General features: G+C 40.3%; 1 protein-coding gene across 1 annotated transcript; it reads left to right on the forward strand.

The window, feature by feature from the left end:
* Positions 1-4,083: 4,083 nt before the first annotated feature.
* Positions 4,084-10,588, forward strand: c1galt1b (core 1 synthase, glycoprotein-N-acetylgalactosamine 3-beta-galactosyltransferase, 1b). Its single transcript, XM_034166686.1, has 4 exons — positions 4,084-4,536; positions 4,611-4,868; positions 8,462-9,126; positions 9,467-10,588. Exons 2-4 carry the CDS (start codon positions 4,655-4,657, stop codon positions 9,755-9,757), a joined length of 1,170 nt encoding a protein of 389 aa, XP_034022577.1. The 5' UTR covers positions 4,084-4,536; positions 4,611-4,654; the 3' UTR covers positions 9,758-10,588.
* The last annotated feature ends 8,756 nt before the right edge of the window (positions 10,589-19,344 follow it).

Here is a 19,344-nt window from a genome sequence, read left to right on the forward strand (position 1 = left end):
AGCGGGACGTCCTGCAGCGCTTCCAGGCGCCGTCGTCGGCCTGTTTCGAGCTGAAAACATCCTAATTTAAGGCTTAATTCACCCAGGACATCGTGAGAGAACAGAGAAGATTTAGAAGAGGCCGGCATGAGGACTTTATGCGGACATTCCACTGTTTAAGGACATTTTTTAATGAAAGACGTGCGCACAAATTCGCCGAGTCGTTTCCGTGACGACTCGGCAAATCTGTGTGCGCCGCGACAGGAAAAACACCTCCCTGTTGAAAACCATTTGTAAAATTCAGGCGGCTTTTGATGGCTTTCAACAAGTGAGTAACTGAGAAATTGTTTAACAGCTTGGGCATGTTCCAACTTGCCCATTAAGGTTTCCAACGGAGGTGTTTTTCCTGTCGCGACCCCCCGCTGTCGGGTCCGGCTCGACATGTGACTCTGCCCGCACGTTCTTTCATTACAAATTGTCCGTTAATGGAATGGCAGAATAAACTCCTCATGCCGACTTCTTCTGAAAGTTCTCTGTTCTCTGACGACTTCCTGGGTCAGCAGAGCCTGAAATGTGAAGTTTTCAACTTGAAACGGTGAGACGCTGCCGCCTCGAAGCGCAGATCGCCGTCAGGCGCCGTGGGCCGTCCTTACAGCGACACTACCAGACCAAAATCTCTCATCAGCGGTTAAAATTTTTACCGAAAACCAGCTGAATTTATCGAATGGTGTCCACTCAGTTGTGCCTTACACTTTTGAAAAAATTTTGATCAAACAAAGCAGCAGTCTCTGAGCCATTCCTAAACAATGAAAAAAACGACGAGAGGGTGGGCGACTCCTCACTCAAAGACTGCCCACAGGCGAATGACGTAACCGACAGGTGTGAAAAAACTCTCCCATGCCCACGAGGGTTCAAGCACGTCTGATGTAATCACACGTGATTCAAATCCATATGGTTTTTGAAAAAAATAATAAGGTCGGATACTTTTCTAATAGACCTCGTATAAAGGAAAGAAAAGTGTATGTATCATAGTTTTGGTTGTAACACTGAATTGTTGAATAGATTACTGTGCCAAGGAGGGAATCTCTTTAGGGTCAGTGACCCTATGGCCTTGTTTAGAGAAGTGTTTCATGAATGTTAAAAAATTCATATATTTGCAGTTTAGTTGAATAATAAATTGAATTTTGTCTCTTATTTGTTTTTGTCTGGAAGCACATGCAATATCAATATCAGTGCTCAGATGACAGTAGCTTCTGGGAAAGGTGCAAGTTGCAATAAACTGTGATGCCAAGTGCTAAGGACACATGCTATCCAGTCACAGCAGATGAAACTTTTTTACTACTGAGCAAACATCATTGTTAGACTTTTTTAGGTTCAGTGATTCCACGGCGTGTAGATGTTATGGCGTCAGTGACCCCATAGCCTTGGCAGAGGTTTGCACTCTTTGAGTGCTTCTAGTTCCTCCTGTTTTGTTAACCTTGTGGTGTGGGCTGTAAAGGTCCGATAACACCTGCTGGATGGAAACAAAGAAAAAAGGTGGTGTGAGGGGTGTGTTCCGTCCTGCATAATACTGCTTGTTTGGCGGAGGCAGCGAGTCCTAAAAAAAAATCATCCAATGAGGGCAGAGGGAGACCAGTGATCTTTTCTGCCGTTCTTATGACTCATCTGATGGATTTCTTGTTGTTTTCAGAGCAGTTTGCAAACCATGCTGTAATGCAAATTCTACCACGAGTGCTTCAACCATACTTTTTTCAGATTTTTAAAATATCCTTCGAAAAAATTTTATAAAAAATAATGTTCTATAATTGGAATTTTTAATAAAAACATAGTTAATGAACAAAAAACTGTTTCAGTCTTGTGGGGAAAAACTAAACAACAAACAAAAAGATTTAAACTGAGTAACCGTACAAGGAGGCGAGTGAGGGAAGCGACTAAGACACCCAGGACCACTCGAGGCTTCTGTGGCTGTGATGGGAGAATGGCACAGGTCGTGCATGTGGTAGTCAACAGGCCTCACTCCCCCAACAGCCAAAGGATAGTCTGGCCACTCAGAGCCCGGGTTCTAGCCGACTGGTCAGAGCGTCCGCCTGCTATGCAGGAGATTGAATTTATGCCCCGAGGGGAGGGAGCAGCAAAGCAACAAATAACACAATGCAAGAGTAAAATCACTACACTAGTAATCCTGCTGGAATTTATATTGTTTTGCATGAGGCTATTTTGAGTTCTGGTGTTTTCTGTGTTGATTGTATTGGCTGTTGGACTGGTTTTGTCACAGTTTTGACATAATTCTGCTAACAATAAAAAGCCTATGTAAAGTGAAACTTGATCCCAGATCAAGAGCCACTCGATGACCTCCAAAATTGAATGGAGTCCTCCATGGCCTAGTATCTATCTGAGGTGAAAATTTCATAAAAATCTTTCCAGTAGTTTTGATGTAATACTGCTAACAGTCGGACAGAAAAATAAATAAATACTGATGATTTTATTATGTCCTTGGTGGATGTAAAAAGAAAAAAGTATATACAAAACTGGATATTGCACAAAAACAAATATTGCACTCAAGTGTGGCATGTGATATGGCTATTTGGTTGCAGCGGCATTCAAAGCTCTAACATCAGTTGGGTAGAAACTGTTTTTCAATCTATTTGTACTTGCTTTAATGGCCCTGTACTGTCTGCCTGATGGCAGTAGCTCAAACAGAGAGTGGCTGGGGTGGGATGAGTCCTTCAGGATGGTATTGGCTCTCCTAAGACAGTAAGAGCCATGATGGTCCCCCAGTGTGGGTAGAAGGCACCCAGTGATCTTCTCTGCCATTGGAACCTAGGCAAATATATACTTTTTCCAATCCCAATAAGAAGACAAACATGTATACGTTAACACACAATTTAAGTCAATTTCAAATTTTCCCCTGTATTAGCATTTTCCCTCCTTGAAGAAGGGAAGCAGTCTGAAAATTTGAACCCCATCATTTTCTGACAGTCTGGTCTGGTCCAAAACGGCAAGAAAATTTATTTTAGCACAAAAATCCTACGGGAACTGTTTTATTGACATACTACACCACACTAAAATGTTCATATGTCCATTCCCTGACTTGTCTAAAGAAAACTGGCTGTGGAAGTAATGATTTACTGTAAATTCAATAAAGGGTGCCAAGTTGCCAATACCTGCTGTATCTGCATTTTTTAAATTCACTGTAGATTAGATTAGATAGAACTTTATTGATCCCTTGGGAAAACTCCCTCAGAGAAATTGAGGTTCCAGCAGCATTGTATAGCAGCACAGGGTAAGAAGCACACAGACTATCAAAAGTGAAAGTAAAAAAGAAAAACAGTTTACAATATAAATACCAGGCATACTGACCAGTACTGGTTTACTGACTACTACTGTTCTTCTCATTCCTGACCTCTGTCTTCCTGTTACCCATCCTCTCCCTGTGTGAGGAATTGTACAGTCTGATGGCCCAAGGGATGGTATTATGGTTTTAAAAAAATGTTAGATGTTTTTATTAAATATTGTGACTATATGAATTTGTTTACATTATTTCTGAAAATGTTTAAAAATCAGGAATGCCAAGAATGCCAACCAGCACAATAGGAGTAATGTAGCTATCATTACAGAGGAGACTGGATACCTTAATCTAGACCCCAGAGCCAACAATCTCACAAATTTTAAAATCTTATAGCAAATTGTATTAATAGTGAGTGGTGTGATAAATACTCTTAAAAAAAATTGATCGAGTGGCAAATTACAAGTGAAGCCAATTGTAGACAATAATAATACATTATTCCACTTCAACATTTTTATATTATTTTTAATTAAACCTTTATGTCTTCGTTTAATTTTGTAGTCATTGGAGAAATCATGGGAGAAATTAATGAAGCCACATATAATTCATGATATCCGCCCTACAAAAACATTATTGACAAAAAGAAACGAACTCTTTGGTGAATGCAATTTTCGTTTTACAGTATCTGTTCCTAATTTGGACTTTGGACATTTCGACTTGTTTGCTGTCGTAAATTTTTTATTATTATTTTACAACTGGGCTTTTCTTTTGAAATGTCTGTGGGGGGGGAAGTGATGTTTTTCCTTTGGGAGACGTTTTGTTGTGGAACGATTTCTTCAGTTTTTGAGCGTCGCTCTTTGTAAAGTGTCGCTTCATTTGAAGTCAGTGTTCGTGTTTCTGGCTCAGTTTGACTTTTATTTGAATCTGCCGTAAAACGACAGCAAACACCGGAGGAGTTTAACTGTGAAGTTTACAGCAGCAGCGCGGATCTGGTGACCGACTAGCCACTTAGCTAACGCCAGCAGGGCCAAAAGTTCATCCTCTACCACTCGCCACCTCAAAAACTGCGTCCAGTGTGCCAAAAGTTCAGAGAAACCGGAAAATATGCTTTCTGTTTCCACCGTACTAGATTTTTTTTCTTTTTTTAAAGTGCGTTTCGGCTGTCGTTATTTCGAATATAAGGCTGTAAGGTGAGGTGGCGCTGAACGCTGGCGGCACGTGACGTTCATGTTTGTCGTGGGCAGCCACTATGTTTGCGAGTGACACTTCTGGTATGTAAAAACCACACCTCACTTTCTCGTCCAACGGGACTGCAGCCTCCTCCTCATTCTTGTCTCTCTCTCAGCACCTGCCGGGTTAAACGACTGAAAGCGGGACTCCTGGTCCAGCATGAAGTCCCTGGGAACCAGATTCTCCTTCTATGTGGGTTTCGTGGTGGGAACCTTCAGCCTGTATGTGTTTCTGCAGCAGGTTTGGTTTGAGAGGACTATACCCAGGAGTTTGGACAAAGTTCGGGACAACGGGCATGAAGATGAGGACGACGTGTCCTTCTGGAAGAAGGAGAGGTTCGCTCTGTTCAACCTGGACCATCCTCATCACACAGGTACAGCTGCGACATGAAAACTGAGCTTCATATTACTCCACAAGAAAAGTAAACAATAGAACAGTGGATTGCTTGTCACTCGTGACGTCTGTCTTGTTAAACAAAATAATTTTTGTTTACAATACTGTGGAGAAGTTTTAAGCAGTTTGCTCCTCCTCCCTACACATTAGTGGATTCACAGAAATCCAATTCAAAATTAGCAAGTATTTCTATTCCAACTAGGTTTTTCCTGTATTTTAGTAAAGAAAGTGATGTTCCAGTCAAGTCCCCCATCCCCAAGTCCTGATATGTAAAATCTGCCAATACAGAGTCCCAAACTGATACTTATGTTTTCATAGATATACATCCATAGGACACACTGCAAGTACAGTAAAATCAATCCAAAGTTATATGCTTGACAATTGTACATTAAGGGAAAAAACCCTACCTGTAACTGAAACTGCTTTGTAATGTTTAACAAGAAGTAAGTAGATTTGTATTATTTAAATGCCTTTTATCAGTTCCACTTAGTATAGCTTTTCAGTGGTATTCAGTTCAGTGGAGTGGTTGTAATGATTCAGGTGTTTTAATTCTGACAACCACTACGTGTTAGTAATGAAAGTTTAATGTGTGGTAATATGGAAGAGATGGTAGTAGTATGCACAGTTAGTGGCGGAAATAGGGAACTGCGGTCTTGATTGGACCCCTGAGTGATATTGCGGGATTTGACTACTTCTGGGGACAGCGTACACAAACATAGCATCACTCATAACGGAAAAATGGTGTACTGTTTTGTTTTCGGCTGCAATCACCGAAGCAGTCGCAAAAAGTGCAGTTTTTTTTTTTTTTTGGTTCCCAGTGGAGAAGGTAAGAAGGGGCAAATGAGAGAGGTCGTGTCGGTAAAGCCCCTTTCACATTGGCGTATTTGTAGAGCTGCTCATTGCAGCGTATCATCTACGTTGAGTTGAGCAGCTCTACGCCCACTTTTAGCAGCTCTACGTCGAGTTTTTGCACTCTACGCAGCAGTATGTTGAGGGCTACGCACGTAGGATGGAAGAAATTAAACATGTTTAATGTTCTTCGGCGTAGAGCACTGAACGCAGTTTTAAGCAGGTCTGCGCAGCACAGCATACTGCATGAAAGTCTGCAACACTGCGCTTCTGTACACAACTAAAAACTGAGTGCGTGAATCCAGAGTGAATCAGCTGAAAACATGATCACACAGCCCGCAGCACCTGTGTGTGATCAGAACAGGGAATTGAACCTCAACTCAGAAATCCAGAAACACAACAGAAACAGCAGATCGGTCGGTCGGTCAGTCTCTCGGTCTCGCTCTCTCTCTCTCTCTCTCTGTCTGATCAAACCTGTGACTTTAAAATAAAAGCGCACTCGCTGCATGTCGGTGCGCTCATCAAACGCCCTGATCGATCAGGTCTGATCAAATCAGTGGACCTGATCAGAGCAACCGGAGGTTTAAAAGTTTAACGAGCCACAGCGTTTCGTTCAGGGCAGCCTTTACCACAGCCAGACTCAGCAGCATCTGGACACAATGAAAGTGATTCACCAAGACAAATAAATAAATAAATAATAATGTTAAATGACTCTGTTTTTGAGCTGCACCACACCTGCAGTAGAGAACAGAGCGCACTTCCACAGAGGCAGAAAATAGCACTGAACTGGTTTAATAGTGGCATGGTACACGTGACTGTGTGAGCAAACACAGGCAGCTGCAAGTATGAAACGAACACTGAAAAAGGCTGAGTACGCACGCCTTTCAGGCGTATTTAAATGAAACACAACGCTGCAATGAGCAGCTCTATGAATACGCCAATGTGAAAGGGGCTTAAGTTTTAGCCTACACACCTTGAGAGAGTAGCTGCGGTCTCTTGCCTGCACAACCGCCTTGACATGTTTGAGCTCTGGGTCATAAACAAACCGCAACACATGTTCACTTTCCACCGCATCGTCACTTTTTCTTTACATTTTCACTTTCTTTGTTTGCTGTGTAATTTTGCCCCCAAAAATAGTTTCCATGTGGATTTTTCATTCATTTAAAAATCAAGCATTTGTGTATTTTAAAGCGAAGTGGAGCATTGATATGGTTTAGAAGAGAGCACTCTTTTTTTAAATAGCCTTTAACCACAATTTTTTTTCCTATGTCCTGTAGTTACCAAGGTTGAAGCGTTTTTCCTTTACAGAGGTATGCAGTCCTTGAGCAGTGTAGATTATATATAGCTTACATTGACCATGTTGATGGTGTGGTTGAGTTTGTTTTTTTTTTTCTTCCCCTCATTCTCGCCAACACTAGTTCCTTGGCAGGGATTTGCATTCTGTGAGTGCTTTAGTTTTTTTTTTTTTTTTTAATAGCCTAAAACCACTGTGATGAGGCTGGCTCTAGAAGGGAGTAGGTTCTTATAGAATGCCATGATAAAATGTCCAATTTTAGGCCAGAAAACGTGTAAGCTGTTTGACACAAAAAATGGTTTTGTTCTATATAGCTAGTTCCTCCTCCATGACAACTGGGGTGGGGGGGGGTGAATCAACTCCCTAGTTTTAATTCATGAAGTCATGCATAATTAGGGGCATGGTCACTTGTGATTTGTTTCCCCAAACCAGGTCATGTGGGGTCTGGCCCATGCTCCACCTCTTTGCCCCTTTAAAGGGTTGGCAGTTGAACTATTTAGAGCCACAACATGACTGCCCATAGATTAGGCAATACAGAAGAACATATGTGAATATTTTGTTAAATATGAAAGATATGACTGGTTTTAAATATGCCTTTAAAGAGCCCAGTAACCCAAGCTATCAGCACACCAAATTTGGTAATAAATGTGGGGGAGAGGGGGTGCATTTTTCAGCCTTTATTACAGGGAATTGAAGATAAAGCGCAGCATGCTGCAGAGGTCGCCCAGGCTGGGATGCAAATCTGGGTATGCTGAAAAAAACCACCATCTGCAGCATGTGGTGTACTCCTCAACCCCTCAGCCACGGGCGCCCAATAGACACATTTTTAAAATGCACCATGATGCTGCTGGTGTGGCAGTTTTGTTTCTGAGATACTGCAGACTAGTATTGATGAGGCTTGTGTTCAGATGTTCTAAATCTGATCCATTCAAATATTCTTTACTCAAGCTTTGAGATTGTATCGGTACATCCTTACTGAATACAATGTAAGTCTCTTTGGCTGCTCCCTTGTTTTCACTCACGGTCACCACAGCAGATCTAATATGTAGTTGCCATTTTTTTTTTTTTTCTCAGTTTTGCTGTAACTACATTTCTCATATGGATTAAGAAGCTCTGTCTCTTCCTCTGCCCATATGTACCATACCATGTGGTTAAAATTGCATCGCAAGAATAAATATTTGCAGGTTTTTTTTGTTTTTTTTTTTCTCACAAAATCGAGGTGTTTCCATTAAGCATGTTTTTCAATTTGCTAACGGAAGCCTGCTTGCTTTGATATCATATACATACAAGAATTTGGAGTTGATAAATTAGCTGTTATTATTACTGTATATCATTTGTTGACATGAATGGAGCTGTTTACACTGTTTTAGAAGCTAGTTTGTGAAGATACTTTAACATAAAACATATTAACTAAGAAATTTCCTTTCCAGATGAAGATAGCCATGTGGCTGATGAACTGTACAAAAAGGTACGTGTTCTTTGCTGGGTTATGACTGGTCCCGTCAACTTGGAGACAAAGGCTCGGCATGTGAAATCTACATGGACTCGTCACTGCAACATTGTGATCTTCATGAGTTCTGTGGATGACCCAGACTTTCCCACAGTGGGCTTGGGTACCAAGGAGGGTCGAGACCAGCTGTACTGGAAAACTATCCGGGCCTTCCATTATGTCTTTGAGCATCATGCCCATGAGGCCGACTGGTTCCTCAAAGCGGACGATGACGCCTATGTAATTGTAGACAACCTACGGTGGGTTCTTTCAAACCACACTCCTGATGAGCCTATTTACTTTGGCCGAAGGTTCAAGCCTTACACCAAGCAGGGCTACATGAGTGGTGGCGCTGGGTATGTGCTCAGCAAAGAAGCTCTTCGGCGATTTGTGGAAGGTTTTAAAAGCAAACAGTGCACTCACACTAGCTATGTTGAAGACCTGGCAATGGGCCAGTGCATGGAGAAGATGGGCGTTCAGGCAGGAGACTCCAGAGACACTTTGCACAGGGAGACCTTTCACCCTTTTGTACCTGAGCAGCACCTCACTGCCAGGTTTTCTAAGAGCTTCTGGTATTGGAGCTACTGCTACTATCCAATTTCAGAGGCAAGTGCAAGCTTTGTTTATTTCCTCACTGTTGTATACTCGTAATGTTGATCTTGTGTTTTTTATGTGACACATTTTTCTCCGACATGGCATGTATACACACCCAAACAAGGAATGTTGTTCATAGCCTCGTTGTCAGACGGGTTCAGCAGGAGTAACAGTCTTGTGATATTTCTGTGAATGGGACGCCAGTGTGTTACTTTGATATGCTTTTGACCTCATGTTTGAGTAGATGATGCAAAAAGGCCAGCAAATGTGTACATAGATCTTCCACTCTGTCATGCTTCCTTGTTCACATGCAAATTGAAGAATATTTACAAAATCTCTTTTCTCCCCTCAGGGACCACACTGCTGCTCGGACCTTTCGGTGTCTTTCCACTATGCAGATGCTTTACAGATGTATTTACTGGAGTACTACGCATATCACCTACGTGCCTTTGGCTACAGATACCGTTATCAACCCCCTGTTCCACCGGGTTATAAAGCTGGACAGTTAAAACTCTCCCAGGATGCTGTAAGGAAAAAGAAATGGGTAGGGGAATGGAATGACCTGCCCAGTACTGAGAAAAAACAAGATGCAGCTCCCCCTCCTTTAGCTAGTGAGAGTCCTGCTAATCCAGTAGCCAAATAATAGACTGTGGGGGCTGTTTCAGGAGGGTGAATGTACGTTGCAGTACTCACTTAGTTGGTTTATTGGTCGTTTTGTCACTGAAGGTGATCTTGAAAAAATGGACAGATATCAAGCTTATTTCATTTAAATTAGCTTTAATGACAACATTTTCAGGATCAGTTGGGTTCTTTTCTAAAAATGACTATTTTTGACTGCTGAAAGTCCATCAAAACTTGACTACCAGTGAAAAGTTAAGCCACCTTGACACTTGCACAAATTTGATCCCTGCACTGCTGTGCAATTTGTCGTGCCAATGCACTATGCTTTGTCCCTCTGGACACAGTGCTTTGTTCCATTTGATGCCACGTTATTAAAATAATCACTTTATAGCCGATGACTCATTTGCTGTCAGAACATAGCCAATGAAACCATCTCTCATCGCTCCCAGATTCACAGAAATGATCTGCAGCTGCATCTTCTCTTGTGCGCATTGTGTGGCGGAGAACGCATTTGGAATCATCTCAAAGGTAATAATGGATTGGTAAAACAGTGGCATTGTCATTCCTTCTTATGTGTTAGAAAGTGTATCTGTAAAATTGTTTATTATAGATGTAACCTCTCGTTTAGATGTACTATGGCAATGAGACGCAGTGATGCACAGTGTTTTCAAATAGGTTGCACAATATTCACGTCTAGTTCACAAAATTAATGCGTACCAGAAGTTTTGGAACATTTCAAAGTTTTCTTTACGCACTAGCACGCAGCTTTTCACAGCTCCCGCACAGTTTACGAGTTTACTTGCTGGCACGCCAAATTGCAGTGCCAGTGTGGGGTTCAAATTTGTGCAAGTGTCAAGGCACCTTTACTTTTGACCCTGTGGAGTTGCTTAACTTTACTGAGTGAAAGGTGTGCACATGCCCTGGAGGCAAATGGTCCCACCTGTATGTTGAACCGATAAGTCACTCACGTGGCTAACATACTATGTCAGAATGCAACCATGATGGAAGGTGGATCGCTTAGATCCTGTTCAGACTGGGGTTGGCAGTCCGGCTCAAGACAGGTAGGATTTTCATTAATCTGAATGGCACAAATCAGATTTAAGATGGATTGTTTTCTATTTGAGCAGGATTTGCTGAGGTCTGAATCCAGATGTAGCTCCAATCTGGCTAGCTCTGGGATTATGATGTCAAACATCCTCACATCCATGCGCCCATACCATCTTTTCCACTGTGGTGGTGCTCAGTAAAGAAAACAACCTTATTTTTCTACTGCGCTTTCTCGCAACATGCGTACACATACTCATTCAGATGTTGGTGTCAGAAAATCCATCACAGTGGTCGTTACAGCAGTCAATGATGATGACTGACAATAATTGAATTAATTGAAAGATACAATAAGGTTCAGCGTTTTGCACAGTTAAATTTAAACAGAATGCCCTGGCTCTGATGGCAGCTTCAACAGTTAACTTTTTGTGACCATAAATTCTTTCCTTTCTGAAATATCACACAAGGTTTACCTGAGTAAAGCCACACAACTTCCTGCACTTGTATAATCCATCTCTCGCTGTCTCTTTGCCCTCCTTGTTAAAGCTAAAACACGTCCAGCTTGTTATTCCACGCTGGCTGAAGGCCCGAAGAGGGATTGCGTCGTTCCCTCACACTTTTAGGAGGCTTTTTGTGAAACATGGTACAAGTCCTTATTACAAGTTATATTGTTTGAGTTGGACTCATTTGACCAGAGTTATGGCCCCTGATTAACAAAGCTGTAGTCTCAGTTTCATGCTTGGCTGCCTGCAATCTGAAACCAACTCACATTTTAGTAGGAATTTCATGTAACTCAGTACAAATCCTTGTTATAGGTTGGTAATATGCATATTTTCATATCATTCCAGTTGGGTTCCTTTCATCAGTTATGATCCTTAACAAACCTAAACCCTGCCAGTTTCATGAGTGGGTGCCTGCATTCTGAAATCAACTTCGCTCACATTTTTAGGAGGAATTTCTGGAAATTTGGTACAATTTCTTGAAATGTTATTAGAATGCAGCAAGCACTTGCACCGAAGCAGCATTTGCCAGAGAGGGATATTATGCTCTCAGAGCACTCTTGTCGTTCTGGTAAGCAGCAAAAGTTGAACATTTTTAACTTTTGACAGCAAGTACTGTTGTGGTGCACAGCTGCCGCAGTCACACCCAGAGGTAGCCGTTGGATGTGTTTTGTCTTTAATGAGGAGGACAAACAGACAGCGAGAGATGGATTATTTAAATGCAGAGTCACATGGTTTTAAACAGACAAATGCAAATGATTTGTTTGATATTTCAGAAAGAATTAATTTATAACTTTTCAGCTGCCATCAGATCCAGGGCTTCCTGCCCAAATAAAAGTGAAAAATGTTAAAACTCTGTATCTTTCAATGAAGTAAACTATTGTCCATGTCATTATTGGAAAAATGACAGCACCACACAACGCAATTGAATGCAGATGTAGCTTGAATCGTTAATCGCCCTCAAACCAGATTGCCACCTCTTCTGAACTGTGTCTTATAAACTAAGAGGGAGCATGCCAAATAGGGCTGCAACAAAGTTATTTTCATAACCAACCCATAGATCAATTAGTTGTTTGGTTCACAAAATGTCAGTAAATTGCAGAAATTTTTGACAAGTGTTTCTGTAGCCCAAGATGATGCTTTCAGATCTTTTTTTGTCCACAAGCCAAAGATAATCGGTTTACTGTTGGAGAGGGGTAAAGAAATTTGTAAAATAACCTGTAAGTATACGCAATCAAGAAGTTTAAATCAGATCATTTAAATGTTAAAGATCCCAAATAATCCATTATCAAAAAATTGTCAATTAATTTAATAGTCAATCGTTGCAACTCTAGTCAGGTAAAATGCTTTATAATTAATCTTATAATAACTGAAGAGATTGCACTGGTTAGAGAGCATGGCTTTACTGTGTCATCTGCTGGTAGATGCTTCCCAAACCTGGCCTGCAAGGGCCTGCAAGATACTTGAATTCTGTAGATGTAAGTAAGTCTCTTTGGCTGCTCCCGTGTTTGCACTTGGGGCCACCGCAGCAGATTAAAGGTCAATTTGCATGTTGAATTGGCACAAGTTTTACACCGGATGCCCTTCCTGACGCAACTCCACATTATGGATCCTGCAGTTGCATTTCTGTTTTATTTAATTTTTTTTTTTTTCCCAATATTGCCTTCCACTCTGGAGGAGGAGTACTGGATTTGGATCTGTGGATGCTTGCTCAATCCAGTAAAATACAAGATGATTCACTTAGATGCGGTGCCCTCACTCACAGTGTGGAAGTGAAAGTAATACAATGAGCAGCTCTTATTTGAAACACAACTTGTTAATACTGATAAATAAGTGTGAGCATGGAGTGGGCAGTGAGTCTTTTTTGACCTCCATGAACACTGTTTAATTTAAGTACCCAAAGGCTCTCAAACTGGGGTTGTGCAGCTTTTGCACACACAAAAAAAATGCAACAAAGGTTTACTCGTATGCTGTTTGGCAAGAGACTATTTGGAATGACTAATGAAAATCATTAATCCATTTGCCATCAACTAGTCAAAGAATAATTTTAAGAATGAATTATGGTCAAATCTAAGCAGTTGCAGGACTTGGCTGAGGATAGGGAAGTGTGGGCTAGCTGCTTGGTCTACTGCCACCGCATCCTGGACCCGGATAAGCTGCTGAAAATGAATGAATAAGCAGTGAAACTCCAAATTGATTTAAAAAAAAACAACTCCATTATAACATTGACCTACATGGAAACAATATTGGTGTTATTAGTATATACAACATTCAAAGTCCTAAAGTGATGTGTGTTGGTTCCTCAAAAGTAACCTGTCTGTTTTTCCCAGAAGTCCTACAGTACAAGAGCTTAACTTCACTTATGTTACCTATATTCACGATACCAGTCATCACTGTAGTCCACAGTCAGTTGGGTCTGTTTCAGCTTTGTCGCAAGCACATAAGCGCATCCTTAGAGAGCATGGAGGCTTAGTTATTTTGATTGGTTGCAATTAGATCGCAATAGATGTAATTGAAAATTCTTTCAGGAAGGTTTAATTCAGTTTTTCTTTTCCTGTAGTACATGTATTCTCTGTCTTTGTGTTCAGTAATGTTAAATTGAACTGTGCCTTCTCAAAATACATCAGCAGAATGAACTTGTGTGTGTGTATGTATATATATGTATATATGTATATATATATATATATATATGTATATATATAAAATACAAATATCTTCATCCAGTATTTATGTTGGACTCCTTACCATCCATCAATTATGTTCTCCACCCCCTCCCAAACTGACAAAGAGTCAAGTAAATTAGATCATTTTATTTTGTTGTGAACAGCATATGATTGATTCAGAGTACCTTCTTAGTGTTTTTGGCCTCCTTAGAGTTCAATATTTCCACCAGTTCCTCCTCTGTGAACTCAGCAAACCTCACTGGCAGACCATTTTCTGCTGTTGTTCACGTGTGTTGCCATTTTTTTCAACCAGCGTCTGTCAGCTAGTTTCTGACCTTCGCATGCCGTGCTCTGATTGGCTAGCTGTTGGCAGTAAGCTCTAACGCTATTGGTCAGTGGGAACCGATCCAATATAACTTTTGGTCCTAGCCTTTTGGATCCAACATAGCTTTCTGGCACCAAGCATGCCAAAATACAGGTAAATGATGGACAGAAAGGCTAATCTGTGATTGGCTATTGCAATCTGAGTGGAGAACATATATATATGTAACACCGCAAAACATTTTTCCTTGGTGTCATAGTCCAACTACAACCCCTGGCAAAAATTATGGAATCACCGGCCTCGGAGGATGTTCATTCAGTTGTTTAATTTTGTAGAAAAAATGCAGATCACAGACATGACACAAAACTAAAGTCATTTCAAATGGTAACTTTCTGGCTTTAAGAAACACTATAAGAAATCAGGAAAAAAAATTGTGGCAGTCAGTAACGGTTACTTTTTTTTAGACCAAGCAGAGGGAAAAAATATGGACTCACTCAATTCTGAGGAAAAAATTACGGAATCATGAAAAACAAAAGAACGCCCCAACACATCACTAGTATTTTGTTGCACCACCTCTGGCTTTTATAACAGCTTGCAGTCTCTGAGGCATGGACTTAATGAGTGACAAATAGTACTCTTCATCAATCTGGCTCCAACTTTCTCTGATTGCTGTTGCCAGATCAGCTTTGCAGGTTGGAGCCTTGTCATGGACCATTTTCTTCAACTTCCACCAAAGATTTTCAATTGGATTAAGATCTGGACTATTTGCAGGCCATGACATTGACCCTATGTGTCTTTTTGCAAGGAATGTTTTCACAGTTTTTGCTCTATAGCAAGATGCATTATCATCTTGAAAAATGATTTCATCATCCCCAAACATCCTTTCAATTGATGGGATAAGAAAAGTGTCCAAAATATCAATGTAAACTTGTACATTTATTGATGATGTAATGACAGCCATCTCCCCACAGCCCCATATCAGCCCCCATGCAGCCCCATATCATCAATGACTGTGGAAATTTACATGTTCTCTTCAGGCAGTCATCTTTATAAATCTAATTGGAACGGCACCAAACAAAAGTTCCAGCATCATCACCTTGCCAATGCAGATTCGAGATTCATCACTGGATATGACTTACATCCAGTCATCCACAGTCCACGATTGCTTTTCCTTAGCCCATTGTAACCTTGTTTTTTTCTGTTTAGGTGTTAATGATGGCTTTCGTTTAGCTTTTCTGTATGTAAATCCCATTTCCTTTAGGCGGTTTCTTACAGTTCGGTCACAGACGTTGACTCCAGTTTCCTCCCATTCGTTCCTCATTTGTTTTGTTGTGCATTTTCGATTTTTGAGATACATTGCTTTAAGTTTTCTTTCTTGATGCTTTGATGTCTTCCTTGTTCTACCAGTATGTTTGCCTTTAACAACCTTCCTATGTTTGTATTTGGTCCAGAGTTTAGACACAGCTGACTGTGAACAACCAACATCTTTTGCAACATTGCGTGATGATTTACCCTCGTTTAAGAGTTTGATAATCCTCTCCTTTGTTTCAGTTGACATCTCTCATGTTGGAGCCGTGATTTATGTCAGTTCACTTGGTGCAACAGCTCTCCAAGGTGTGATCACTCCTTTTTAGATGCAGACTAACGAGCAGATCTGATTTGATGCAGGTGTTAGTTTTGGGGATGAAAATTTACAGGGTGATTCCATAATTTTTTCCTCAGAATTGAGTGATTCCATATTTTTTTCCCTCTGCTTGGTCTAAAAAAGTAACCGTTAATGACTGCCACAGTTATTTTTCCTGATTTCTTATAGTGTTTCTTAAAGCCAGAAAGTTGCCATTTGAAATGACTTCAGTTTTGTGTCATGCCTGTGATCTGCTTTTTTTTCTACAAAATTAAACAACTGAATGAACATCCTCCGAGGCCGGTGATTCCATAATTATTGCCAGGGGTTCTAGGTAATCTACTTCTATTCACTCCAAAATTTTTGTTTTTCGTAGTCTATTTGTGTTTGTGCTTCAGGTTCTGTAATTAGGTTAGCAGATTGTTTGGCTGCTCGCTAGCCAGTGAACATACACTATTTACACAGAACTGTTTGCCAACTGTGGCACTTTAACTAAAAAGCATGAAGGATTTGGGTTGTTTGTGGGACTACACATATCAGGATGTTTATGAAACTAAGTTATGCTAGATTTATGAAGGCTCACAGCACGGTCACCGTTGAAGGCCACAAAATAAATGGTACAAGTGACGATGTTGAGATAACATGTCCAAAAAATAAAGTAGTGTGCTCACACAGGATTTGCATTGCCCCTTGTTTGGCTTTCATTATCTGATGACATTTGACCGACTCTGGTATGTGCTTTTCTCCCTCCACTTACTGATAATAGACACTTGATGTAGATAAATTAATTTGGGACGACTGCTTAGATTAACTCTCTATATCCCATTAGTGGGAATGAAAGTGCTTGACGTCAGCACCAAGATCCAAACAAATGGCCTCATTCCAAATGATGTTTGTTTCATGCAGGTAGTTTGACAAACTCTAACATATGTGGTCACGGGAAGAAAATGTGTCAGGACTCTGTTAACATCATTTTTGAGATTAGTGCTCTTCATATGGCATGGTTGCTGTTTTATATGTTCAACATATGAAGCTATACTTTTTAAGAGGCTTGTTCAAAATGATCAAAATTTGCCAAAAGAGTTTTACAGGCAATGTATAATCATACATTGTTTTTATTACATTTTCACATGGGTCCGTTCCCTGACACCACTCATTACTTAATCCTCTGCTGATTTCTAGTATTTATTTCTCTTAACCTCTTTTTTTGCATTGCCTAATCAGAACATCAACAGTTTGTCAAAACAATGCTATTTACTGCTTTTTATATAGAAATAAAATTGACTGTGCAGACTTGAGTTTAGCCTTTTGACATGGCCCTCCACAATATTTTCTGTTTCTCATTTGGCCCTTTTGAAAAAATAAGTGGCCACCCCTGATCTAAGTGAAGCTGACAAGATGCCCATAATGTCCTACTGTAAGTGTGGAGAGTTAAAATTTCATAAAAGTAGGAAGGTGTGAGGCCATTAATAACTTTAAAACAAACATTAAAATCTTAAAAGCAATTCTAAAACGAACTGGAAGCCAGTGGAGTGAGTAAAGTAACAGGCGTAATATCCTGACTTCTGGAAGTGTTTAAAAAGATGAGCAGCATTTTGCACAAGTTGGTGTGCAAGAGAAGTTCATTACAGTAGTCAAGTCTGGAGCTTATGAAACCATGAATGGCTGCCTGAAGACTTTACTTTAGCCAGAAGATGTAGCTGGAAAAAAGTGCTTTGACAACAGAGTTTATCTGATGATTGAACCTCAAACAGCTGTCAAATGTCACTCCCAAATTCTTGACAACTGGTTTTAAATAATTAGCCAGAACACCAAAATTTGACTTGATACAACCCCTGGCAAAAATTATGGAATCACCAGCCTCGGAGGATGTTCATTCAGTTGTTTAATTTTGTAGGAAAAAAGCAGATCATAGACATGACACAAAACTAAAGTCATTTCAAATGGCAACTTTCTGGCTTTAAGAAACACTATAAGAAATCAGGAAAAAAATTGTGGCAGTCAGTAACGGTTACTTTTTTAGACCAAGCAGAGGAAAAAAATATGGAATCACTCAATTCTGAGGGAAAAATTATGGAATCATGAAAAACAAAAGAACGCTCCAACACATCACTAGTATTTTGTTGCACCACTTCTGGCTTTTATAACAGCTTGCAGTCTCTGAGGCATGGACTTAATGAGTGACAAACAGTACTCTTCATCAGTCTGGCTCCAACTTTCTCTGATTGCTGTTGCCAGATCAGCTTTGCAGGTTGGAGCCTTGTCATGGACCATTTTCTTCAACTTCCACCAAAGATTTTCAATTGGATTAAGATCCAGACTATTTGCAGGCCATGACATTGACCCTATGTGTCTTTTTTGCAAGGAATGTTTTCACAGTTTTTGCTCTATGGCAAGATGCATTATCATCTTCAAAAATGATTTCATCATCCCCAAACATCCTTTCAATTGATGGGATAAGAAAAGTGTCCAAAATATCAACGTAAACGTGTGCATTTATTGATGACGTAATGACAGCCATCTCCCCAGTGCCTTTACCTGACATGCAGCTCCATATCATCAATGACTGTGGAAATTTACATGTTCTCTTCAGGCAGTCATCTTTATAAATCTCATTGGAACGGCACCAAACAAAAGTTCCAGCATCATCACCTTGCCCAATGCAGATTCGAGATTCATCACTGAATATGACTTTCATCCAGTCATCCACAGTCCACGATTGCTTTTCCTTAGCCCATTGTAACCTTGTTTTTTTCTGTTTAGGTGTTAATGATAGCTTTCGTTTAGCTTTTCTGTATGTAAATCCCATTTCCTTTAGGCGGTTTCTTACAGTTCGGTCACAGATGTTGACTCCAGTTTCCTCCCATTCGTTCCTCATTTGTTTTCTTGTGCATTTTCGATTTTTGAGACATATTGCTTTAAGTTTTCTGTCTTGACGCTTTGATGTCTTCCTTGGTGTACCAGTATGTTTGCCTTTAACAACCTTCCCATGTTGTTTGTATTTGGTCCAGAGTTTAGACACAGCTGACTGTGAGCAACCAACATCTTTTGCAACATTGCGTGATGATTTACCCTCTTTTAAGAGTTTGATAATCCTCTCCTTTGTTTCAATTGACATCTCTCATGTTGGAGCTATGATTCATGTCAGTCCACTTGGTGCAACAGCTCTCCAAGGTGTGATCACTCCTTTTTAGATGCAGACTAATGAGCAGATCTGATTTGATGCAGGTGTTAGTTTTGGGGATGAAAATTTACAGGGTGATTCCATAATTTATTCCTCAGAATTGAGTGAGTCCATATTTTTTTCCCTCTAATTGGTCTAAAAAAGTAACCGTTACTGACTGCCACAATTTTTTTTTTCTTGATTTCTTATAGTGTTTCTTAAAGCCAGAAAGTTGCCATTTGAAATGACTTTAGTTTTGTGTCATGTCTGTCATCTGCTTTTTTTTCTACAAA

This window comes from Thalassophryne amazonica, chromosome 3, assembly GCF_902500255.1.
Source record: "Thalassophryne amazonica chromosome 3, fThaAma1.1, whole genome shotgun sequence".
Taxonomy (NCBI): domain Eukaryota; kingdom Metazoa; phylum Chordata; class Actinopteri; order Batrachoidiformes; family Batrachoididae; genus Thalassophryne; species Thalassophryne amazonica.